Source organism: Ornithorhynchus anatinus, chromosome 2 (genome assembly GCF_004115215.2).
Source record: "Ornithorhynchus anatinus isolate Pmale09 chromosome 2, mOrnAna1.pri.v4, whole genome shotgun sequence".
NCBI lineage: Eukaryota > Metazoa > Chordata > Mammalia > Monotremata > Ornithorhynchidae > Ornithorhynchus > Ornithorhynchus anatinus.
This window is the reverse complement of record NC_041729.1, coordinates 32631973-32657395: the sequence shown is the minus strand read 5'-3', so window position 1 is coordinate 32657395 and position 25423 is coordinate 32631973. Positions and strand designations below refer to the sequence as shown.

The following is a 25423-nucleotide window of genomic DNA, read 5'->3' as shown; positions in this document are numbered from 1 at the left end:
ACCAACCGAGCCATTTCAGAGCTGTTTTTGAAGGCTCCGAGTGCGATAACTCTCCCACGAGTGCGTCCCACCCTCAGTTACATCCACAAGAGGGTGCAACAAGCTTCTCCATAGAGCGTTGTCTAGTGGAGAGAATCCGGGCCCTAAAGGATTGGGAAAGTACGATAGAGCAGATAGGTATGATCCCCGTTCAGGCTGCTCCTGGGCAGGGATCGTGTCTACCGGCTCTACTGTCTACATGTCTAGCTCCTCCACCACTTGCCCGTTGTGCGATAAAGTCATTTAACTTCTCTGCCTCAGTTTCCTCATCTGTAAAATGGAGATTGAAGCCTATTCCCTCCTACTTAGACTGTGAGCCCTCTGTGGAACAGGGACCGTGCCCATCGCGATTACTATGTATCTGCCTCAGGACTCAAAACGGTGTTTGGCCCAGAGTAAAACTCTATGGATACACTGCCGGGACAACCGTAGATGGAGAGTGGGGTATTCTGGGAGAGATGTGTCTCCGGAGTCGCTATGAGTCGGGGACGACTCGACAGCATGAGACGAGACAAGACCAGCATTTACCAAAAACCGTTATTGTAACGGACTTTTCCAAGTACAGTCCTCCGCACACAGTAAACACTCGATCCTTGATTGACAGATTGTCATTCTCGCGAGCCCTGCTCAGACACCAGTGTCTAGGAGGGAAAAGCCCCGTCCTACAGGCAGCAGGACCCGAGCTTGAGTCCATCTCCCAGGAGCGGAGACGGCTTGCACCGAATCGTCCCCACTCACTGAGCCAGTCGCCCCGGCCCGGCAGTGCATCCGGAGCGACGGCAGGTGGGGAGGACGGGAGGACGGAACGGCACCTCCCTGAGACCTCAGCCGTGCAGCGGACATTGCTGGGCCCTGCCCCCTGGGGCCTCCCGGTGTTGAATACCACCTATCGATCGAATACGGTCCTCGGCTGAGCAAGGGCTGGGAGGGTCCAGCCGCGTAGATGAAGCGAGCCGTCCCGGGGGTCCTCGGACCTCAACCCCAAGAGATACCCTGGTGTACGGGGCCCGGTAGGCGAAGGATGCGGGGCGTCGACCTCGGCCAGAGAGAGGGCCCCGGCAGCTGGACGCAGCACCTTGCGTGGACAAAGGCGGCATTGGTGAATTGTCCGGGACCTTCTGGTACCGGGACCGAGGGGCTGGGGAGGGAGGGGGCGGGAGTGAGACCAGTGATCTCATGGGGCTTTTCCACTGCTAACGTCCCATCCTCCTCGCTCCTCCGACTCCCTTTCACACGTCCGAGTCCTAACGCTCTTCTCCCCACTCCCTCCCTCCCACTCTCTCCAAGTGCCCATTTCCTGTCCTCTCCCGGCCTGGCACGGGCGGGCGGGGGAGGGACCGGGAGGGAGCCTCTGCCTCCCAGCTCTGAGTAGCACCAGCCCCCTGACCCAGCTCTAGGGCCACCCCCTCCCCGTCGACCCCAGGCCCGGCAGTGGAGCCGGGACTCGGGGTGAGCCCTCGGTGAGCCCCTACGACGGGGGAGCGATGAGGAGGACGAGAGGCAAACCGATCGGAGTTTAATGTGATTTCCTGATCCCAGGGCGCTGTCGGCGGAATATGTGACAGCTCCAAGGGGTTAGGCGTCTCCAATCGCAGCCGGTCTGGGTTGGAGTTTGGAGTTTGCCCCACGGCAAGCGAATGCGAACGGCAGAAGGTGAGATCTCTTCTCCCCCGGACGTCATTTGCCTTGGCACTGAGGTGGAAGCGACTGTCTCATGCTGCAAGGCCACCCCTCGCAGGTCCGTGGGGGTACCGGGCTGGGGGCTGGTGCCAGGGCTGGATTTTACGGTCCCCGAGGGGAGGATGGTGAACTCAGGCTAACCAGGTAAGACGCCTCGGGGCTCCAACAGATGGATCCCACTCTAAGCTGCGGTGGGAGCTGAGGGAAACTGAGGCAGATTTGCTCCTCGCCTCCACCTTACCTCATCTGTCTTGCTCTGCCAAGCAGAGATTGCAGTTTGCTCTCTGATTTCACTGGGAGTTGAATGAACAAGGCAGAGCTGCGTGTAATGGGCCCTGGTTTCCCTCGGGAGTCGGAAGACCTTGGACACAGCTTCCGGCCTCGGTCTCCCGCTCTTCCTGCCCCTCCCGGGGGCCAGGACGGCTCTGCTGAGGCCTGCTAGGAGGCGTGCCCCTCCTCCCTGCCTCTGGAAACAGGTGGAAGGGGGTGTCCCGCCTCCTTTGGCCAATCGCTTCACCTCTAGGCCCGAGATCTTGGGACTCAATCTCTGACTTGTTGATTTCCCCTCTGGAAGCGCCGGAGCCTTCCAGGAGGCCGTGGGCAGGGTTAGGGCCAACGAGGACGGGTGAGCACGGCCGGTCCTAGCAACGGGCCAGTCGCTTTTCGGGTCCTGCGGACGACCCTGGCCCGAGCCCAGGCCAGACAGCAGGAGAGAAGCTTTGCGCTCCAGGCCCCACGAGGGAGGGCCGGCTGGTTGAGGGGCAGCCGAGGTTGGGCCTCTGGAGAGCGTGGAAAGGCCGGCCGGCTAAGTGCTCTGCATCTGCCAGTCTGGACGAGCGGAGGCTGGGTCTCTCAACAGGGGCTCCATGGAGCCGGAAACGGGGTGCGCCAAACCAGAAGTTATTCTGTCCTCACTTCTTGGTCACTCCAACGGCACTTCCTGCTGCCTGAACGGTTGTCCCACCAGCCTTGGCGGACCCAGAAGTCTCAGGGCGTCCGCCATGTATGCCCCGACCTCCAGCTCGGGCCACTACCAGCTCATCCTGGCTCACTTCTAGTTTCAGCAATCGGGTCATCTCTGTCGACCCCATCCCTCAGTCCTTCAGAGACTCCCAGGTTTTCCTGATAACAACAATAATAATAATAACAGTACTTCTTAAGCACTGACTATGTGCCAAGCACCGTTCTAAGTACTGGGGTTGATACAAGTTAATCAGATGGGACACAGTCCCTGTGTCACATGGGGCTCACAGTCTCAATCCCCATTTTACAGATGAGGGAACTGAGGCCTAGAGAAGTGAAGTGACCTGCCCCAGGTCACAGAGCAGACATGTCGGGGACCGGGGCTAAAACCCAGGTCCTTCCGTTTCCCAGGCCTGAGCTCTAACCACACTGCTTCTGAGCTCTGGCAAGGGTGCACCTGTCTCACCCCCACTTCCGACGCCTCGGGATGTAGACGTGCTCCCTTCTGACTCCACGCCGGCCTTCCCCGGGGGGAAGGAAATGTGGAGAGTTCTCTGAGCCTCCAGTCCGGTGCTGGACCCAGCAGAGAGAGGACTCCTGGTCCTTCTCTGTTCAGTGGGTTAAAATGGTGGAAGAGGCAGCCTGGGCTCCAACCAGAGGAGAGGAGGCCCAGGACAGAGATTGATGGCAGTAAGTTTCCTGATGCTCATTTCATAAACTGACAGGGAGCCCCAGGGGAATTAAAGATGGACTGGGCATGTAAGGGCTGTGAGTCTTTTTGTGTTTGTTTGATTTTTGATATTTTTAAAGCACTTATTATGTACTTAACACTACACTATACTAAGTACAATATACTAAGTATAGTATAGTATAGTAAGTATACTAACACTATTCTAAGCGCTGGGGTAGGTACAAGTTGATCAGATTGGACACGGTCCCTGATCCACATGGGGCTCATAATCTTGACCCCCATTTTACAGATGAGGTAACTGAGGCACAGAGAAGTGAAGTGACTTGCCCAAGGTCCCACAGCTGACAAGTGGCAGAGCCGGGAGTTCCAATCCCAGCTTGACTAGTTGCTGTTCAAGGTGCCTGACATCTCTGAGCCTTGGGGCATTTATCTCTGGAGCGAAAGGAGCTCAGCCCTAGGCCTTTCTGTTGGGGACTGGAAAGGAAAGAAGTAAGTAAATGCACATCCTTATCCCATAGTTCCTTCATCCTCATGACACCCCAGTGAATGAGTTGGGGTTAGTCTCCCGATTATACAGATGGGAAAAGCGAGACCTAGAGAGCCCCGGGGGTCTTGGCCAAAGTTCCACAGGGAGGAGGGAGGACAGATGGGCCTGGAGACCCTGTTGTCCTGACTCCCGAGAGCTCCAGCTCTGAGACTGCTGACTTTGCAGCTCTGTTTTCCTACTAAATAAGGACAGTTCACACTTTGCCCTGTTCTCCCCTTCCAAGGGCTTTTGAGGCTGGAACACCGAGCCGGTCCATCTCTGGGGCGGCGAAGGGACAAAACACGTTTCCACTGATTTTCCGACCACAGCGGCCCAGTCAGATGGCTGCCGGTTGGCCCAATCCAACCACGCGGGCCGCCGAGACCCAACCACCGAGTGGCTCATTTGACCTTAGCGGGGAATGGCTGGAGAAGGAAGGGAGGCAGCCGAGCAGTGGACTCGCTCTGCCCCGAGCGAGGCAAAAGGGTGTTATCGTTCTGCCTCTGAATGGGCCAGGTTCACCCCTCCTGCCCCCAGCCCCTGACTGGTGCATCGACACGAGCTGGAGCTCTCCAACAATCTGCCTCTGGGGGACTTGATCAGACTCCACTCAGGGCCTAGAATTCTGTTCAGACAGCCCAGTGAACTGTGTCCAGTGAGCCGTTCTCTGCCTGTAGCACCCAGAGAGAGGTGGCTCAAGGATTTGGGCCCATCCCTGAGTCGGAACTTTTCATCTGCAGATGGATCTCTGGAGACCCCACCCCTCTCCCTTCTTCCCTGCCCGCTCCCTTTCCAGGTGCTGAGGTGTAGCCCTACGACTTCCCCTCCTTCCTTTCCTCCCTTGAAGCCAGGGTGTCTTCTTCTGCCCTCTTCCTTTTTCTCCTCTCCCCCCATCCCCTCCGGGCCAGAAAGCTCTTTCTCTCCCCTCAGCCTTTGGCTTGGCCACCCTGGGCAGGAGGAGCTGCCCCTGTCACAGCCTTGAAAGAGCCTAAAAGATAGGTCATCTGGGCCTCAATCAATAATATTTCAATCTCGGTACTTATCGAGCACTTACAGCTTGATTAATTGATAGATTGCACTAAGCGCCGGGGAGAGTACCCTAGAGTAAGTAGTTGTGATCCCCACCTTCAAGGAATTTACATTCACCGGACCTCCCCTTATCAGCCACCAGCACACCGTCCTGTCCCTCTCTAAGCATTTAAGGTTCCCACCAGCGGGATGGGCCCGAAGCTGGGATGTGGCCTGCCTTTCACTGTGCCAGGCAGAGGTGCCACCACTGTTGCCCAAGGCAGAGTAAAAAGTAAATCTTCCCCATCTCCAGGACGCCTGGCCTCACCTACCAAAGTAGCTAATGGCATCTGGCTCATCTGCCCGTTGTCTGGAGTCAAAACCCAGAGGCTCATTCACCTTGTTTTTTCCCCTCAAAAGTTTCCTGGCCCTGGGTCTTCCTTGCAATCCTACCCAGAATCTGTTGTCAGTCAATCAATCATTCAAGCATAATGAACGTTCACCGTGTACGGAGCATCATCCTAAGTGCTTGTTAGACCTCTTCCCCTTAAGGAGCAATGGTGAAGACAGACACTAAAATAAGTTACAGGCAGGGGCAAGTAAAAAAGTATAAAAGATGTGGACAGGGACTCAAGCTGTAAAAGGGGAGGACTGGGGCTCTTGGCTGGGAATCCCCATCCATCCACCCATCCATCCATCCATCCATCCATCCATCCATCCATCCATCCATTCAATGATCGATTTGTTCGTTCATTCATTCAAACTTTCAATGGTATTTATTGAGCACTTCCTTTGTCTAGAACCTAGACTACAGTCTAAGCTTACAGTCTACAGTCTACACCCTCAAGTGCGGCCCTCCAACCCTGGATGCGAGGATCAGAGTGGGGATGAAGCTTTGGGACAGTCTGGCCCTGGAGTCCAATTGTCCTGGATTTGACTCTGTTGTCCTGGGGCATTGAAACGCCCTGACAATCGTCTCCAGAGCTGGAGAAGATCTAGGCGGGCGCTGCCCCGAATAGAGCAGGGCTCCGCTTAGGCAGGGTCAGGTCTAGGCTGTGGCAGAGGCAGCTGTGCCTCAGGAAGAGGTGTCTGGAGCAGGGAGAAGAGGGGCACTTCTAGAGAGGGAAGGTTCCAACACCGTTATCAACATCGGCCTTTCCCGGGGCACCTATTAGGTGCTGGGCTTGCTTTATAAAGAAATGCAGATGGGTTGTGGTGGGTGGGCACTGGGGGAAAGCAGGGAAAGAATGAAAAGCTCCCAGAAGCATTTCAAAGGCACATATTGGGTGTCTGCCCTGATCCTGGTGAGTGTTCACAGTCCTCTAGACTGTGAGCTCATTGTGGGCAGGGATTGTCTCTCTTTATTGCTGAATGGTATTTTCCAAGCTCTTAATATAGTGCTCTGCACAAAGTAAGCACTCAATAAATACGATCGAATGAATGTTCTCCCTCTCTAGGCTGTCAGCTCACTGTGGGAAGCGAATGTGTTTACCAACTCTGTTACACTGTACCCTCCCGAGCGATTAGTATAGTGCTCTGCACATAGCACATACGACTGCCTGATTGATTCGTGATCGTCCCAGTCGTTCCATCATCCCAGCGTGATCTCTCAATTCCCTGCGGCTCACGGATGTGCAGTAACTTATCCTCCGGCCTCGGGGCTTCCTCCCTCTTCACAGGTAGATGTAACTCCAAGGGCGACCCCCTCCTAGTCACTCACGGACCCCAAGGGCCATGGAGAGCACAGCCAGCAGCCCCCCGCTCTCCAGCTTTGACAACATGGAGGCCTTTCCCGAACAGAGCCTGGAGACCGTGGACATTGTGGTGTTGGTGCTCTACTTCGTCTTTGTCCTGGCTGTTGGGCTATGGGTAAGCTTGGAAAGCCACTCCTCCCTCCCATTCTCCTCTTCCCTCAAAATCCTTCACTCTCTTTGGTCCATCCTCTTCCCATCCCTCTCTCCTGTCCTCCCCCCTGACCTTTTCCCTCTAGGAGAACAAGAGCCTTGAAGGAGAAGTTCAGTGAGATGAGGGATGTAGTTCCAGGCCTATCGGAGAATAATAAACTGTGGTATTTGTAAAGCTCTTACTATGTGCAAGGCACTGTACTAAGCTGGGGGTGTTGGGGGAAATATAAGCAAATCGGGTTGGACACAGTCCCTGCCCACAGGGGGCTCATAGTCTTAATCCCCCTTTTACAGATGAGGTAACTGAGGCACACGGAAGTGAAGTGACTTGCGCAAGGTCCCACGGCAGACAAGTGGCAGAGCCGGGATTAGGACCCGTGACCTTCTGACTTCCAGGCCCATGTTCTATCCTGGCAGCTCAGGTGGTCTGAGGGTGGAAGGGGTGGGGCGGGACTAAAGACTGCAGCCCAGGGTAGGAGCCAGCGAATTGGGGGAGAAGGTAGAGCCATGATAGAAACAGAGCAGGGGGAGACAGAGTTCCCGTGGGGAGGTGCCTAGCTGGGTGAAGCAGTAGACCGGGGTAGGAAGAGACAGGGGAGGGAGGTTGGGAAGACTGAATTACCTCCTGGTCATGAGAGTCCCCTCCTCCCCCTCCGCTGGCACAGGACGAGGGCCACATCCGGCCTCTCCGCGTCCTTGTTTCCGGTAGCCTCGGGGGTATCTTCTGGTGGGGGGGGGGGGGGAGTCCGCTGCAGAGGCAGTGCTCTGCTGGGCTTTGTCCCACAGAAGTATTTTCCTGAGGCCCGATGGAGTGCTGGGGTGCTGGGTGCTGAGTGCATCCACGAGACCGTCTTTTTCTTAATAATTAAATGTTTGCTTTGTGCTGAGCACTGGGTGGGGTAGATAATATTATTATTGGTATTATTATGGTATTGGTTAAGTGCTTACTATGCGTCAGGTACCGTTCTGGGCACTGGGGTAGATACAAACTGATCGGGGTGAACTCAGTCCCTGCCCCATGTGGGTCTCACAATCTTAACCCCCATTTTACAGATGAGGTAACTGAGGACCAGAGAGATCAAGCGACTTGCTCAAGATCACACAGAACTGGGGTTAGGATCCCGGCGTTCCCCCTCCCCGCCCCGGCTCTTCCCTCTTCCCCTCCCCTCAGCACTGTACTCATTTGTATATATTATTCATTACCCTATTTCTTTTGTTAATGAGGTGCCTATCTCCTTGATTCTATTTACCTTGATGATGTGATCTTGTTTTGTTCTGTTCTGTTTTGCTTTGCTGTCTGTCTCCCCCGTTTAGACCTTGAGCCCGTCACTGGGCAGGGATTGTCTCTCTCTGTTGCCAAATTGTACATTCCAAGCGCTTAGTACAGTGCTATGCGCCTAATAAGAGCTCAATAAATACTACTGAATGAATGAATGAAAGGACCAAGGTCTCCTGACTTCCAGTGCCAGGCTCCTTCCAGGAGGCTGCATTTTAAAAAAATTTTTAATGGTACTTGCTAAGCGCTCACTATATGCTAGGCACTGTACTAAGCCCTGGCGAAGGTACGGTATACACAGATGGGTCACGGTCCCTGTCCCACATGGGGCTCACAGTTTAAGTAGGAGGAAGAACAGGCATTGAGCCCCTATTTCCCCACTTTTCTTTCCTCCTCCACTTCTATTTCTCCTAAAACTTCTCCCCCTGCCTCTGTCCCTAGTGCTCTGGCACTTGGTGCAAACAGTAGTATGGTCTCTAAAGCTCCTTATAATAATAATTACAGTCATAATTATAATTATGTCACTCGTTAAGCGCTTACTATGTCGTCAAGTGCCGTCCTAAGTGCTGGGATAGATATAAGTTAATCGGGTGGGACCCAATCTCCGTCCCACTTGGAGTTCACGATCTAAGTAGTCTGATTCATAATCCGGTTGATCCCCTCTGTTTGCACACGCTCAGTTCTTCGGCCTTGTGTGGGACTTCTTTTCCTCTTCGCACTTGTTCAGTTATTTGTCAAGGCCCAGGGACGAGCCACGGCCTTTGCCTTTTACAGAGCCAAGGTGAGCACTCACCTCTGTCAATACCGATAAAGACGGGCAATTGGGGCAATTGCTTCAGCAGAGGCTGCCCTAATGGTCACTCGTCCATCCGGCCGGCCCTTGAGGACGTGGCACCCTGGCCCTTATGAAGGAGGAGGGGCCGGTCCGGGACAGAATACTCACCTCAGCCCTGTTCCCCGGTGGGCCCCAACCCAGAAGCTTGGATGGGATCCTTGAGAATCTTGATATGCGCTTGCACCGTAGCCCAGCCCGTGAGGGCTAAAGGTGCCAGGCAGGGGGGCCCTGGGTCCCCTCATCCTCCATTAAGCAGCATGGCTCAGTGGCTAGAGCACGGGACTGGGAATCAGAAGGACGTGGGTTCTAATCTTGACTCTGCCACTTGTCAGCTCTGTGACCTTGGGACAGTCGCTTTACTTCTCTGTGCCCCAGTCACCTCACTTGTAAAATGGGGATTAAGACCGTGAGCCCCGCGTGGGACAACCTGATTACCTTGTATCTATCCCAGCACTTAGAACAGGGCTTGGCACATAGGAAGTGCTTAACAAATACCCTATTATTATTATTCTCTGGGCCCCAATTCCCTCATCTGTAAAAGAGGGGTTAAGACTGGAGCCCACTGTGGGACAGGGACTGTGTCCAACCTGATTGGACTTGTATCTACCCCAGCATTTAGAAAAGTGCTTGGAGACCAATACTTGGCACTTTAGTGAGTGCTTGACGAGTACCATAATTATTATTAATTATTATTCCCTGAACGTGCAGCCCGGCCAGTGAGGACTGGTGCCGAAAAAGGTGGGGCCCAGATCCCCTCACAACCCCCCAGTGAGGGCTGGCTTCCGGGCACCAGGGGCCTTGGATCCCCTCATCAATACCGGCTCGGCCTTTGGGTGACCGGTGCCCCGGTCCTGGAGGGCATGTGTCCATTAGTCCAAACCCTGACCCCCAAGTCCTGCAGGTCTGCAGAGGCCGGGGCTTTTGGGTGCTTTGTGAAGCGGTTTCATTCATTCATTCAATCAGTTGTATTTATTGAGAACTTACTGTACGCAAAGTACTAAGCGCTTGGGAGAGTACGATATAACCACATAGAGACACATTCCTACCCACAGAGAGCTCACAGTCTAAAGGGATGAGTGGCTTCTGAGGTGTTTGGGCACTAGCCCGGCTCCTGGGGTTCCACCGCTAGATGCAGTTTCTTCGTGTGTCTGCCGCGTGACCCTAAGGCACCGGCCTACTTCCGTAGGAGTAGTATTTACTGTACTAAGCACTGGGAAAAAGAGTACAAGTGGGAATTAGACACAGATCCTATCCCTCGAGGGACTCGCAGTCTGGGTGTGGCATTTCTCTGGGCACTTTATTTGGTGTCCTGAGCCTAGCCTGGCGGGGCAGCTTGTCTGTCTTGGGGTAGAATCTCGTTTAGGACACCCACAAATGCTTTGGAACTGGGGGAGAACTAATCTTGATTTCAAAAACTGGATTTCTGCGATTTCCCCTGCGATTTCCACCCCACCAGCTAGTGGGGAAAGGGGAAAACCATCTCCCCCTTTCACAGGAGAGAAGACGACGTCACTCTCCCACCCGTGTCCAGCTCTTTGTGAGCCCCGGCCTCTGGGGCCCTCTCTGAGCGAGGCCTAACTTCTCCGAGGAGAAAACTGAGTAATTTAGAGACTTTAAAGGAGGTGTTGACCAGGATACAAACAGGATAGTCAGGATTAGATTGGCTGGGAGGGCTTGGAGCCAGGGGAATAGAACAAATGACTTTTCAAAGTTCCTTCAGCCTCGATATGCCTTGTGGCTTCCTGGGTCAGGGTCTGAATGGGAATCGGGCCTTCAGATGGCTCCGAGCTGGGCACGAAGAGCCAAACTACCTGCCTCTGCCCTAGGCAGGCTCACCGGGGCCGAGTGCCCGCTTCTTCCGGCCGGGCCCGGTCTGGCCCAGCCCGGCCCAGAGAGCCAAGGCCACCGTGGGTCTCCGGATGGTTTTAAAACGGCGGGTCCAAATCCAGCCAGGGATGAGTGAAGCTCGCGGCACAGGAGCAGCACAGAGAGAGGACGGGGCTGCTCTCCGGGACCCAGGCCCTCGGCTGCCCGTCCACCCCCAAGCTGTGCCGGCCTCCTGGTTCCGATCAGTTCACGGGCGGGGTCCTCCCACGAGAGATGTGTGCTCTCTCTTTCCTCCTTCCAGTCCACGTGCAGGACCAAGAGGAATACGGTGCAGGGCTACTTCCTGGCCGGAGGGGACATGGCCTGGTGGCCGGTGAGTACGTCGGCCCAGCGGCCGCCCCCGCCCCGGTCCCTCTCCCTCCTAGCATCCCCCCGACTGCGGACCCAGGCACTAGGGAGGGCCGGCGGGGCTCCTCTGCTCCCCTGCTGGGAGGGGGCGGAAAGGGGAGTCCTGCCCCTGCCTCCCCACAACCCAGAAACACAACTTCACTGCGGTTCCTCGGAACAAAAGCCTTCCCCAGACTAGGCGGAGGGGGACGGATCGTGGGGGGGAGAGGGGGCAGAGATTTCTGGGATTGAAGCCAACAATCTGGCAGCCAACAAAAAGGGCAGCTTTGGGGTTCAGGTACTTTCTGTTTTGTGTGTGTGTGTGTGTGTGTGTGTGTGTGTGTGTGTGTGTGTGAGAGAGAAATTGCCTTCCCTAAAGTGGGAGGAGGGGCGGGGCATCTCGGGGGAGGTTTCCTTAGGGGTGACAACTGGCAGCCTGTTACACTTAACTGCTCGTTTTCTCCCCCGACCCCCAACCCCTCTCTGGGAGCACCCCTAGAGCACGCCCGTCCGCTAACCAGATGCACTGCATCCTTTGCCCAGGAGAGTCCCCCGCCGGGTCTTGACCTAGGGTATTTATTAAGCGCTTACTTTGTGCCAAGCACTGTACTAAGCCCTGGGGTAGATACAAGGTAATCAGCTTGGACACATTCTATGTCCCGCATGGGACTCACAGTCTAATTTTACAGATTAGGAAATTTAGGTCCAGAGAGGTTAAATGACTCACCCAAGGTCACAAGGCAGACAAGTAGCGGAGCGTAGATTAGAAGCAGGTCCTTCCGACTCCCGGGCCTGTGCTTTAACCACTAGGCCATGTTGCTTCTCAGTCAGTGGTAATGATCGAGTGCCTCCTGGGGGCAGAGCACTCTGCTGAGCACTGGGGATGGGTCACAGAGAACACCGTCCGGGGCCAGGGCCAGGGCCGCGGTGGGTGGGCTGGAAATGTGGATCCCGAGATAGGCCCGAACCGATCCAGGAGGCCGAGACAGCGTTCCCGGCAACTCTGGGCCCGAAGCTGCCATTTCCCGGGCCCTTGGGCAGCCAGTCCCTTGTCTCTGCAGGTAGGGGCCTCCCTTTTTGCCAGCAACGTGGGCAGCGGCCATTTCATTGGCCTGGCCGGCTCCGGTGCCGCCGTGGGAATTTCACCGACAGCATTCGAGTTTAACGTAAGTCTTGCCCTCCAGGTGCGGCCTTCCCCGGGGCCGGGGGCGGGAGGGTGGGCTGGCAAGAGTGCAGCGAGTGGCGACCTGCACCCCCGGCACCTGGTCTGAGAGCGGGCTTGCTCCTGTGGGTCCTGGAGCGAGGCTCGGTCCCAGGCTTCCCCTCGGTTTCCGGCGGGGGGAATCCCCTCGGACTTCCAGAAGCGGGACCCTGACCCTGGCCCGGGGCACGTCGTTATTTCCCGGCCCTAATAATTGTTAATAAAAATTGTTATTAGGGTGGGACCCAGCCAGGTGGGTGAGGAGAGGAGCGGGAGCTGCTGGGCTTGCTCTGCATTTTGACTTTAAATAACACAAATCAGCTGGGAAAAGAGGTGCAAACCGTCATCTCTTCGTCACTATCATCAACTATCATCACCGTTTACTGTTGTATCGTATTTTCCCGAGCGCTTAGTATAGTGCTCTGCGGCACAGTAAGCGCTTAATAAATACAACCGAATGAATGAATGAATGAATCTCTTGTGTTAACGGTTCAAGTTTTTTCTGTTTTTAAGAAATGGCGTTCTGCCCAGGGATGGGCAGGAGCTGACTGCGATCTCCTCCTCCACAGGGGATTTTTTCCGTCCTGATGCTGGCCTGGCTCTTCCTTCCCATTTACGTGGCAGGTGGGGTAAGTCGGGCAGGCCCAGGGGCTGCCCCTGTCTGGGACTTCCTCGTGAGGGCATAGCCGTTCTCGGAAAACGCAGAACCTCCCGGGCTCTCCAGGACCCTTCCTGTCCAACTTGGGGGCTGCAGCCCGGGCCGGCTGCTTAGGCAGGTTCCCTGAGAAGGGCACTGGCCCTTCCTGTGCCCCAGATTCTCCAGAGCCAAAATGGCTGCAAGTCACCGATGACTACTTTCTGGAAGTGCCATCGCACAACAAGTTGTAAAGCCCCGGGGTGGCCAGAGTCCATTCCTGCAGGAAGGAAGGAGCCTTATGGGAGTGAAGACTTCCTCACACACCCATGAGAGAAAAGAGCCTTTACCAGGTCCTGCCAGGTGTCCCTAAAGGCCCACCAGATCCGGGGGTTCCAGGCAGCCACCGGTGCTCAGACCACTCAACTTCCCCTGTCTCCCCCGCTGGGAGTCCCACCTGGATGATTGAAATCAAATCCATAAAGCTTCTTCTGCTCTCCGAGACAGCAGACGCTTACCCTTCTAAGGAAAGAAGAAACGGGGCTTAAAGGAGAAAGAGGCAGGAGATCTGGCAAGCCCCATTCCCATTTATGCCTCTGGTCGGTTTTACGGAAGAGCAGGCCTTTGGCCATGAAACGAACGGCCGGCGCCTCAGGTGTCGAAAGATAGGATAAAGAGCATCCATTGTTATTGAGTTTGGGGAATGCCGGGATTACGGACTCCGAGGATTAAAATACGGAGGCCGTGAGGAGATGATGAAGATTTCTAGCCGTGATTTTTGTACTTTGTGGCTGGGGGTGCTAGAAAGAAGTGAGGAAGAGAAAGGGAATGAAAACACTAACCCTTCCCATCATGCTCCCCCTTCCCCTCAGACTCATCTACTTCCTGCTGATGACCGAGTGTTCAAGAGGCCCTAAGAAACCCAAAGGAGCTGAGAGTTGTTTCTGTCACTCAAGGACAGGGAAGGCTGGAGAACAGATCTGCGGTTAACCCGTATCTGTGACTCTGTACAGATGCAACGACGTTGGCCTCCTTGTCCCTTTCTTGCAGGTGACCACCATGCCGGAGTACTTAAAGAAGAGATTTGGAGGTAGAAGGATACCGATCTTCCTAGCTATTCTCTATCTGTTCATCTATATATTCACAAAGATCTCGGTAAGAAGGAAGGCGCTTGCGCACCAAACAATCCATTCCCTGTTTCTTATCGAGGTCCTAGATCGGCTCAGAGCTCAAAGAACTTGTCTGGCAACCTCAGGGGGGTGTTGGGAGCCCTGTGAGGGGGTCAAATTCCAACCTGTTCCACCTTAGGTCTGCTGCTGCCCTATTCTGTAATAAACTCGGTGGATAGATACCTTTAGCAAAGACAAATGGAGGAAAGAAGTAAAAAAGAGTCCCCGGCAGGAAGTCCCCACTTGGCTGCGGGGAGGCAGCACAACTCGGGATGTTACCGACAGCGTCGTGGGCAAAAATGGAGCAATTTACAGGGCCTTGATTGGGACCTGCTGAGCGGCCGGTGATAAGTGGACGGACGGTTTGTAGGCCAAGTGCCACAGTGTCCAGAAAACAATCAGCCATTTGAGAGGTGACAAATACAGTTCAGCAGATCAAGCTCTAAACTGGGGGTTCAGGAGACCGATAGATGGTTTCGGGGAAGTTGCCTATCCTCTCCGGTCCTTTGTTTTCCCATTTGTAAAACAAGGAAGGGGGTCTATTTTGTGATTTTGTTCCCACTGCCTGGGACGCGCTTTTGAAAGCAGCCGCATCTTCCTGGTCCCCTTCATGATAGGCCTTGCCTCCTCTTTTCCCTTATTAAATATGCATACTTAATGAACACCCACTAAGTACCTGTATCTACCCAAGAGCTCAGTACGGTGCTTGGCACATAGTATTTAGTAAAATATCACTATAATCACTGTATTTGTTAAGTGCCAGGAAAGATACAAGATAATCAGGTCTTACAAGGACCACACGGAGCTCACTCCGTAAAGGGGAGGGCAAACAGGTATTTAACCTTTATTTCATAGAAACTGAAGCCCAGAGAAGTTATAGTGACTTGCCCAAAGTCCCACGACAGGAAAATGGCAGAGCTGGAATCGGGCCCTTGGTTCTCTGACTCCCAACCCCACGATCTTTCCACTAGACCACACTACTTGCCCCTTCTTCTGACCCCCATCTTGGAACATTTCCTCACATGTCGAGGCGCTCCCTCTCCTGATACGGCAACTCCCAGCCTGGGACCACCACCCCCAACTGCCCCAGAGTTGGCATCCCCAAGGGCACGCCAACTCATCCCCCTTCGCCCACCCTCACCTCAAACGTGGCACACTTCGGCTTCCTGGCCTGACTCTGGGGTGGGACGGGTCTGGTGGGGTGTGTGGAGCAAGTCAGTCCAGTCCGTGCCCATCATACCCCCATCCCGGGCCTCGATCCGGCCTGACGGCCCTCCAGGCAGTGATCGTCTGCTGGTTTGGAACAGTTGGGCGGGGATTGTTTCTATCCGTTGTCAAATTGTACATTCCAAGTGCTTAGTACAGTGCTCTGCACAAAGTAAACGCTCAATAAATACAACTGAATGAATGAATGAATGAACAGACCCCCGGCCTGGGCCACCCAACTCAGGGCCTGAAGGTTTGCTACTTTCAGTTCTCAGCCTCCACTCCTGTTTCCCAGGTGGATATGTACGCCGGCGCCTTGTTCATTCAGCAGTCGTTACACTTGGACCTCTACGTGGCCGTGGGATGCCTGCTGCTGGTCACTGCCATCTACACCGTGGCAGGTACGTCAGGACTCTGGGAGGAGAGTTCTAGAGCAGGGCTGCCCGCCTCTTTCCAATCAATCAATGAACTAATGATATTTATCGAGCGCTTACCGTGATAGTTATCGAGCACAGGGAACAATAAACAGATACATTGCCCGCCCACAAGCTTCCGGTCTACAGGGAAAGTCGCGGTCCTCTCCGTGTTGAGGGGACACGGCCGGGCTGTTCTGGGGGGGGCCCGGCCCCCAGCCAGACCTCACCCTTGGTACCCACTGTCTACTTTCCCTGCAGGCGGACTGGCTGCTGTCATCTACACGGATGCCCTGCAGACCGCAATCATGCTCATCGGAGCCGTGATCCTGAGCTGTTACAGTACGTAATTCCCTTTCCCTTCCCTTCCCCGGGCTTCGGGCGGAAGTGACTTTCGCCCCGGTGACTCTCGTCTCTCCCTGGTTGTCTCGGGTCTCCAGAGCATTTAGGGGGATCGGCCGGTCCTGTAAGGGGGCCTCTGGAAGGGCTGCCCTGGTTGGTGTCTGTGCCTGAGTCCGAGTCTAGTAATAATAATAATGAAAATAATAACGATAATTGCAGTCCTCGTTAAGAACTTACTATGTGCCGAGCGCTGGGGTAGATACAATACTATCATATCTAACACAGTTTCTGTCCCATAGTCAAAGGGGGAGGGAGAACCCATATCGCAACCCCATTTTTCAAATGAAGAAACTGGGGCTCAGAGAGGTTATGTCACTTGTTCAAGGTAACACAGCAGACGAACACCAGAGCCGGAATGAGAACCCAGGTCTTCTGACTCCCAGTCCTGTGCTCTCTCCGCTAGGCCATCCCGCTCCTCTGGCCCACCTCAGCACTCGTCAGCCCCGAAGCAGGGGGCTGAGCTCTGACAGGGTCGCCGTCTCCTTTCCCTCTCAGGCTTTGCGGCAGTTGGGGGGATGGAAGGGCTGAAGGAGAAATACTTTTCTGCCGTGGCCAGCAACCGCAGCGCGAACAACAGCTGTGGCTTGCCCAGAGACGACGCCTTCCATCTTTTCCGGGATCCCGTGAATTCCGATCTCCCCTGGCCCGGAATTCTGCTTGGAATCTCAATCCCCTCTCTTTGGTACTGGTGTACGGATCAGGTAACTTCCTCTGGGAGAGCCTCTCCGACGTTGCCTTCCCCGCTGCTTCCCGAGCCACGCTTGGGGAGGGGGCTCGGATAGGTGGCCCTAGGGAACGAAGGGGGAGCCCGTGTAAGGGTCAAAAGGTAAGCCCCGCGGGTGGAGACCCATTCCCGGCCTGTCCTCGGGTACCCGTCTCTCTTCCCATTTGCTTTTTCTTCCCGCTGCAAAAAAGGCCACCACCGTAGAAAGGGCAGGGGGGTGGAGATTGCACACGATTTGTTAGAAAGATGATCCGGGCAGCAGCATGAGGCGAGGACTAGAGAGGGGAGAGACCGGAGGCAGGGAGATCAGTGAGAAGGCCGATGCAGAAATCGAGAATGGGTATGAAAAGTGATGGTACCGGCACAGCGCAGTCTGGATGGAGAGGAAGGATTCTGGAGTTGTGAAGACGGCCCCAGGAGGGCTTGGTGACTGAACGAATGTGCAGGTAAAAAGGAGAGAGAAGAGTCGAGGGCAATGCCGAGGCATTGGGAGACGGGGAGGCCGGTGGCGCCGTCTACACCTGCTCTCTCCTCGGTCCTCCTTCTTAGTCGACCTAGGACTCCCAGGTGAATGACGCTCAGGTTGGTACTTCTGGTACGTGGGGCCTTCTCCCTCCTAAGCACTAGGATTAGGGGCACCTTCAGTTTACCTCACGGGTGTGGCGAGGGGAGCCCATTCCACACTTCCCATCCCCTCAACGCGGCTCGGTCCCTAGGCCGCGCCCCCCCCCCCCTCCCCCCAACCGCTTCTGTGGTTCCCAGGTCATTGTTCAACGTTCCCTAGCAGCCCGGAACATGTCCCACGCCAAGGGGGGCTCCCTGCTGGCAGCGTACCTGAAGGTGCTGCCCCTTTTCCTCATGGTGATGCCTGGCATGATCAGCCGCGTCCTGTTCCCAGGTAAAGGGGTCGAGGGACAGCCGGTCCCCCCGTTGCGCCCCACCCACCGCCTTCTCTGCAGTCCTCTCGGCTTGAACCTTGAACCAGAGAACTGAGAGGTGAGGCAGTGTGGTCCTGTAGGAAGTGCCCTTCCTGGGCCTCGAGAGGGCTCCTCTAACCTGACTCGGCCACTGACTTTGTCGCCTTCCCCACCTACCCCCCTCTTGCCCCTTCCCAGTTTTTCCCAGAGGGTGGAACCTGGCAGAGGGATTGTCCCACCCAAGCTGGGAACAGAGACAAGGCAGTCAGCCTCCCAGGGCTCATCGGGGAGCGAAGGCTAGCTACGAGTCAGGCAGACCCCTCCTTCCCCTTTACCTCCTCAATCGACCCTCATTTCCCATAGCCCCTTCCTGCCCTAGGATCCCACCGGCTCACATCCCCGCCCGCTCACCGCTCCACTCTTCCCCATTCCTCCCCTTCCCCGTCCCTCATTACCGGGATGCTGAGGGGCCCTCCCGGTCCATCTTGGCCCACGGTCACCTTCTCTCTCCATCTGCGTTTCTTCCTCGCAGACCTGGTTGCGTGTGCAGATCCCAAAACCTGCCAGAAGATCTGTGGCAATCCCTCGGGCTGCTCCGACATAGCTTATCCCAAACTCGTCCTGGAACTCCTGCCGCTAGGTAACTGCGATCGGTATTCCCCGACTGCAGTGAGCCTCTGGCCCTGAGGCGGGCCCGGGGGGGGGGGTGGGGGGGGGGCAGCAGGACCGAGCGACCTGAGGACCCACCACCTTCTACTTCCCCCGGAGAGGGTCTCCGCAGCCCCCGGAGGCCTGTGGTTGGGCCCGGCAGCTCAACTCACGGAGGCTGCCCGGGTCCTCTCTGCCTTCCCCAGCTTCCATCTAGAGCAGGACCAGCAGCCCAGCCGAGAGTCTGGCCTGTTGGACTCCCCCAAACCCACAGATGCTGTAGGCGCAGCGGAGCGATGGAGTTGGTAGTGAGGCGGTGGCTCCCGCTCCCAGGATTGTGGGTGGACGTCTAGTCCCCGGCTGCCCGCTCTGGTCTGAGGAGTATCTGGGGAGAAGGGGAGAGGGGAGAGGGAGAATGGCAACTCCTGGTCAAAGGGGCTTCATTACCAGAAGGCGAATGGGCAGCTGGTCCGGGTTGCCAAGGAGACCCTCTCCTTCCCTCTGCCCCCAGGACTGCGGGGCCTCATGATGTCCGTGATGGTCGCCGCCCTCATGTCCTCCCTCACGTCCATCTTCAACAGCTCCAGCACCATCTTCACCATGGACCTGTGGCGCCACTTCCGGCCCCGGGCTTCCGAGTGGGAACTCGTGATTGTGGGCAGGTGAGGGCCAGAGGTGGCTCCGTGGCGGTCGGCGGGGCTCCCTGACGGATACCGGGCCGGGCCCCCCGACGGCGGGCAAGACCCTTCGGCCGGTGGGCCAGGCCCCTTCGCGGGGGGCAGGACCCGGCGGCGGCCGGCTGAGACCTGGGCCACCGGGAGACCGGGGGGCCCCGGCAAGGCCGCTGTGCTGTGGCGGCAGGAGGAAGTGCCCGGTGGTCCAGGCGGTCCTGGGCTGGATTCAGTTAGGTGGAGCCCAAACAGCCGTTTTGGCAGACCGGTCTATAGCCCAACGGGGCTGTGGCAGAAGACAGGAAAGAAACGGTGGGCGGGGCAGGGTGGGGTCGGGGTGGGAAGGCAGAAAGGGCAGAAAAGGCAGGGCAGGCCGGGCTGGCCTGGGCTCGGCTCAGGCCGGGCGGGAAGACGAGAGGCCGTTCGGGAGCCGTGGGCCGGGTCTTTCTCTCGGTCAGGGTGTTCGTGTTGCTGCTGGTGGTGGTGTCCATCCTCTGGATCCCCCTGGTGCAGGCCAGCCAGGGGGGGCAGCTCTTCATTTACATCCAGTCCATCAGCTCCTACCTGCAGCCACCCGTTGCCGTCATCTTCATCCTGGGCTGTTTCTGGACCCGGACCAATGAGAAGGTAATTGCAAGGCAGTCCCTCCTCCAGGCCCGCCCGGCTAGCGGATCTGGCCCCGGGCTTTTCCCAGCAAGGGGCGGCTCCACACCTCCTTGTTGTCGTCCTCCGCCTCCTAATAATAACGATAACCGCGGCATTTGTTCAGTGCTTACCATGTGCCCGGTACCGTACTAAGCACTGGTGTGGATACCAGCATATCAGGTTGGACGCAGTCCGATCCCGCTTGAGACAGCGTTAATCCCCACTTTACAGAAGAGGTAATTGAAGCACGGAGAGGTTGAGTAACTTGCCCAAGGCCACACCCTCCTCCTCTTCCTCCTCCTCCTCCTCCTAGAGAAGCAGAATGCGACAGAATAACGGGAATGGGAATTTGGGGCTGCTCTCCTCGAGTGCTGGACCTCGTTTCTGGATGTGGCTTTTTAACAGGGAAAACTCAACCCTACCCTCCTGCCTCTGTCTCATGTCCCCGTCTGGCTCCCGAGCACTGGACTCTCCTCCCGGACTTGGTCAGATCCAGGTTCTGGCCCAACTGCCTCGCCCTGGTCGTTCCCCACACCGCCAGTGTTTACTGCTTTGACTTCGAAGTGATTCCCATGCCTGGGAAAAGCAACAGATACTGTTCCCACGGGCTACGGTGCTGCAAGGCTTCGGGCCCGGTGGTACTGCTTTCGACGCCGGTGGAATCTCGTGGCCTCCTGCTTCATTGGGTTTTGCCTGCAGCACCATAGACAGGACTTCTAAAGTCCCTGGGTGGCCCAGGTGGCCCAGCTGGCCGTGGGCTCCGGTTCCCGATTCTCACGGGACGGCTCAGATGGAGGGTGGGGACCCTACCTCGACGGTGTAGTGGGTCCATTACTCCCAGACGAAACACGCTGCCCTCGTCTTCACCAAGCACCGTTCCGCCTGCCCCCGGCCCCGTGGCGGACGGACGCGGGCCTCTGATAGGATTCTCGTCCTCGTCCTCCAAAGCGTCGGGTCCCTTCGGCGAGCAGAACGAGGTTTCCTTGAAGCGACTAAGAGATGGGCTGGTCCTGGCCTGCGGGGGTGGGTCTCAACGAGCAGCATGCCCCGGGATGAGGCTAGGGCCAGGGATCTCCTTGCGGTGAAGGACGTGAACAGGCAGAGCCCGGCCGGGGCTCGTCGCTGAGCGTGACTGGCTAGTCTCGGCAGTCGGGGTAGCAGGGAGGGTAAAAAGGAAGGCTGGAGACACCGGGGAGAGACCTTGGTGAAGCAGTGTGGCTCAGTGGATCAAGCACGGGCCCGGGAGTCAGAAGGACCTGGATTCTAAACCCGACTCTGCCACTCGTCTGCTGTGTGACGAGTCACTTCGCTTCTCTGGGCCTCAGTTACCTTAACTGAAAAATGGGCATTAAGACCGTAAGCCCTATGTCGGTCAGGGACTGTGTCCAACCCCATTGGCTGGTATCCCACCCGTGCTTAGAATAGCGTCCGGCACCTAACGGGGGCTTAACAACTCCCACAGTGATTATCATCATTGCTATTGGAAGACGAAGAGAAAGGAGGGAAGGCCTGAGGTAAACAGGGGCAGGGAGGATCTTGATGCATTCGGACATTAAATAACACAGCAACCCGGGAAACCCGGTTGCGTTTATCTGAAGCGTCCCGCGGGGCACCTTTCAAGAGAGGAGGCGATGTGACCAGGTGGTTCTGCGCCCGGGCCCGAGCTTGGATTTGGCTGACCGGAGTTGGGCTGCCCATGTTCCCCTCCGGTTCCAACAGACTTCCCGGTGCTTTGCAGGGGGCCTTTTGGGGGCTGCTGGTTGGCCTGCTGCTGGGCCTGGTCAGGATGGTGCTGGACTTCATCTACGTGCAACCTCCGTGCGACCAACCGGACGACCGGCCCGGGGTGGTGAAACACGTGCACTACCTCTACTTCTCCACCATCCTGACGGCCGTCACCACGGTCACGGTGGTGATCGTCAGCTGGTTTACAGAACCCCCCTCCAGAGAAATGGTACGTCCGAGGGCTCCCCCGAGGGCTGCCCGTCCATCGGGGAGGCGACGGTGTCTAGTGCTTCTCCCACTCCCGACCCCCCACCCTGCCTTTTCCCCTTCTCTTGGCACAATCCAGACACCTCTTTCCCTTTCAATTCTTCCTCCTAAGGATCGCGTCTGTTTTCGTGTACTTACGTGGACTTGTGTGGGCCCCATCACCCCTACTAGACCATAAGCTCCTTGTGGGCAGGGACGCGTCTAAACAGGAAGTCCAGGTGCCTAGTGTAGCCCTACCTGGTTTGACCGTCAAATGAGGGCCCATAGCTACCCAGGGGTTTGAGGCCGGACTCCCACATTCATTGAGATCACAGCAAGGTTTCTGTCTCCATGATCCATCTAACAGTGGCAGTCAGCTGAGATTCTTTTGTGGAGTTATGGCTCTCAAAGAGAAGGAAGGAGGATGGTGGGGTGGGACAGTTGTGAAAGATGGGGGAGGGTAGGACTAGGCCCCACTTTTCCTCATCTCCCCCTCCGTTCTGTGTCGGCCGGCCTTGCTCCCTTTTCTCTTCCCCGCTTCCAGCCCCACAGCACTTACGTCCGTATCTGTCATCTTATTTGTATTGACGTTCGCCTCCCTCCCTCCCTCTAGGCTGTAAGCCCTTTGTGGGCAGGGAAGTGTCTGTTTCTTATTGTACTGTACTCTCCCAAATGCTCAGTACAGTGCTCTGCACACAGTAAGTGCTCAATAAATGATTGAATTCATTCATTCAATCGCATTTATTGAGCACTTTCTGCGTACAGAGCCCTGTACTAAGCACTTGGAAAGTACAATTCAGCGAGAGACAATCCCTGCCCACACTGAGCTTACAGTCTAGAAGAGGGGAGACAGACATCAAAACAAGTAACCAGGCATCAGTATAAATAGAATTAAGGATATGTACCTATGTACACAAGTGTTGGGGGGGGGAAAGGGGATAGAGCAAAGGGAGTGAGTCGGGGCGATGTGGGGGGAAGGTAGCTGAGGAAAAGGGGGGCTTAGTCTGCGAAGGCCTCTTGGAGGTGAGCCTTCCTTAGGGCTTTGAAGGGGGGAAGTGTGATTGGCGGATTTGAGGAGGGAGGGCGGTCCAGGCCAGAGGTAGGACGCGGGCCAGGGGTCGACGGCGGGACAGGTGAGAAGGAGGTACAGTGAAAAGGTCGACAGCGGAGGAGCGGAGTGTGCGGGAATGAACCACTGGCCACAGATGCCCTCCTCACGAGCCTTTTCTCTGATCAGGTCAGCCGCCTCACCTGGTTTACCTACCAGGATCCCCCCATGAAAGAGGTTCAGCCCACTTCGCCTCTGAACTCTGATCCCAGAAACGTCTCTTCTGAACCCTGCAATGCCAGACCCCAGCTTGAGATGAACATTCAGGAAAATGCATCAAACCCCAAAAACTGTGAGTTAACTTTCTGCCACTTGAGCTTTGCGACCAGCAGAACTGGAGTCGGACTGTACTTGACGTTTGCCCTCAGATAGGGCAACTGGGGTCTGGGACCCGGGACCCAGATTTCCGGCGCCACTTCCAGCCCTGTCCCAAGCTAGTGTCTCCCAGCGGGAAGCTGAGCACGTGACTACCTTCTGTTTCACCGACCCCTCCCCGCACCGCCCAACCACCCACATACATTCAAACACTCTCAAATTTCCTCATTTGTATTTGGGATGATACTCATCCCCTTCTTAGTTTCCAGGAAGGGTACGGAGGAGGAACAGACTGAGCCTTGCCTCGGGACTTAAAACAATTCACTGAATTTTGCAAGGAACAGATGGGATTTCTGGGGCTGATATAGACACTGCTAGGCCGGGAGGTCTGACATCTGTTTCTGATTACCCATCCTTGAGTCTTAGATTTCTCAGCTCCTTAGATTCAGTCACTCGTTTAGCACCTTGCTGGAGGGAGAGGTTGAGGCCTGCTATTGTTCACTGCCATTCCACTTTTGACTGTTTATTCTAGGTGATGGTACTAAAAAGCCATCAAAACTGAAGGAAACCCTCTTCTGGCTCTGTGGGATGGAGAGCGAGCCTGAAGAAGGCCCCGCGAGCCAACTCGAACCGGCCGTCGTTTTGGCGGAGAAGCCCCTTATAAAGAGCATTCTGGATATCAACTTGATTCTCTGCATCAGCATTGCGGTATTTTTATGGGGCTTCTTTGCCTAAGGAAACAGCCACGTCTCCTAATTTGTAATTAGTGGAAAAGAAAAAAAAGAATGATCAGATGTCACTTTCTGGGCATTAACCGCCCCCCAAAACAAAAATCTTTTTTTTCCTTTTGTTGAGGGGGTTAACTGGAAAGGTATTATGAAAGAAAGCAGACTCAGACTTTTCATTTCATCCCATCTCTGCGAACTGGTAAACCTGGCGCAGGAAACCAGTGTGCGGAAGACACTGATCTGAGTTGCACCAGCCTCGCGAAAAGAAACGACACAGGGCCACCGGGATGAGAAACATCATCAAAGACTCAGTCTCAGTGGCGTGAACCCACCTCCACGCGACAGAGAAAAGGACACTAAATATTCTTATGTGGTTGGATCTCATCTCCCTCTCCTATTATAGGGAGGGTCTTGAACATTAAGTTCTGGCTGCAAGAAGGGCATTGCCAGTTGAAGTGTTTAATGAGTTACCACGTAAGGGTTTTTTGGAAATCATTAGCTTTAAAAATAAACCTTGGGAGTCAAAGGATGGACCAAACAGAAAATGTATCTAATGAAGGTCATGTTTCAGTTGGTTTCCTTGGCAACATGCTAACTGGCTAATCAAGGGCTAGGGATTTTGCTCCTATTAACTGGAAATTTACGGAAGTCTTAAGCACTGGTCTCCTGTCGGTTGGAGCAAGGCAATCTTCACTGCGGAAGCAGCAGCTCTCGGGTGTCTGTGTCTGGACCAATTAGCTTGTATCTAGCCCAGCTTTTAGTACACTGCCTGGCACATAGTAAAGAAGAAGCAGCTCTCGGGTGTCTGTGTCTGGACCAATTAGCTTGTATCTAGCCCAGCGCTTAGTACACTGCCTGGCACATAGTAAACACTTGAGAACCACAGTTAGAAGTAATCCCATATTTTAGCTATTCCTGTGAATACATCCAAAACTGGTCCTGCCAGCACGAGGATTTCCCATGCCAGCCTTCTTCCACAGCGGTGCATGGATGGCAAGATGAATGAAACCAACATGGAAAAAGACCATATTTAGGGGGGAGTGCCCAAGGCGGGTCATAGCAGTGGAGTTCAGAGCAGATCAGGGAACGGCTTTCAGCCTGGCTAGGGGAGGGAGGGAGGCCTTCCCACCCAAGGATCAGGCGGGACCTCTTTCTGAGAGTTGTCATTTTTTATTTTGTAACTTGCAGAGGCCCTAAGGCTACAGCTCTGTATCCTATTTCCCTGAAATTCCAAACCCCAAAACCCCTTCCCATAATGCCCCCCCCCCAGATGCACTGCCGTCCACCCTCCCCTTTTATATTATGGAGGACACCAACCCGCACCCCTCCCTCACCAGACAATCTCTGCCGTTGGGGCACTAGCTGCTGAATTATATTCTTAGGATCCTTCCCTTCCTTAGGATCTAAATTATTCAGAGCCCATTTAGCTACACCATCTACTGTCAATTTTCCCCTTAGAGAGCGGTCAGTTTACATCTTGACCGCCTCCTGTTGATTTCTGTACATCTGGAAAAACCGGCTCCATCTTTCCTCAT

At 55.5% G+C, this 25423-nt stretch overlaps 1 protein-coding gene across 3 annotated transcripts; it reads left to right on the top strand.

The window, feature by feature from the left end:
* Nucleotides 1-1387: 1387 nt before the first annotated feature.
* On the top strand, nt 1388-24433 carry SLC5A11 (solute carrier family 5 member 11). 3 transcript variants are annotated; one of them, XM_029058155.2, is made up of 16 exons: nt 1388-1692; nt 6587-6776; nt 11051-11122; nt 12198-12302; nt 12907-12966; nt 14022-14126; nt 15642-15747; nt 16021-16101; nt 16657-16862; nt 17648-17783; nt 18335-18442; nt 18962-19112; nt 19580-19748; nt 21505-21720; nt 22975-23137; nt 23693-24433. In XM_029058155.2, exons 2-16 carry the CDS (start codon nt 6642-6644, stop codon nt 23893-23895), a joined length of 2016 nt encoding a protein of 671 aa, XP_028913988.1. In that variant the 5' UTR covers nt 1388-1692; nt 6587-6641; the 3' UTR covers nt 23896-24433. The 3 variants fall into 3 exon arrangements, with proteins under 3 accessions (XP_028913988.1, XP_028913990.1, XP_028913989.1); XM_029058157.2 differs by lacking the exon at nt 1388-1692 and adding an exon at nt 1700-1777; XM_029058156.1 differs by lacking the exon at nt 1388-1692 and adding an exon at nt 1780-1863.
* Nucleotides 24434-25423: the final 990 nt, after the last annotated feature.

Coding starts and splice junctions, on each gene's coding strand:
- SLC5A11 (XM_029058155.2), top strand. CDS start 6,642: ATGGAGAGCACAGCCAGCAGCCCCCCGCTCTCCAGCTTTGACAACATG. Junction 14,127..15,641: donor ATATATTCACAAAGATCTCG/GTAAGAAGGAAG, acceptor CCTGTTTCCCAG/GTGGATATGTACGCCGGCGC. Junction 21,721..22,974: donor AACCCCCCTCCAGAGAAATG/GTACGTCCGAGG, acceptor TTCTCTGATCAG/GTCAGCCGCCTCACCTGGTT.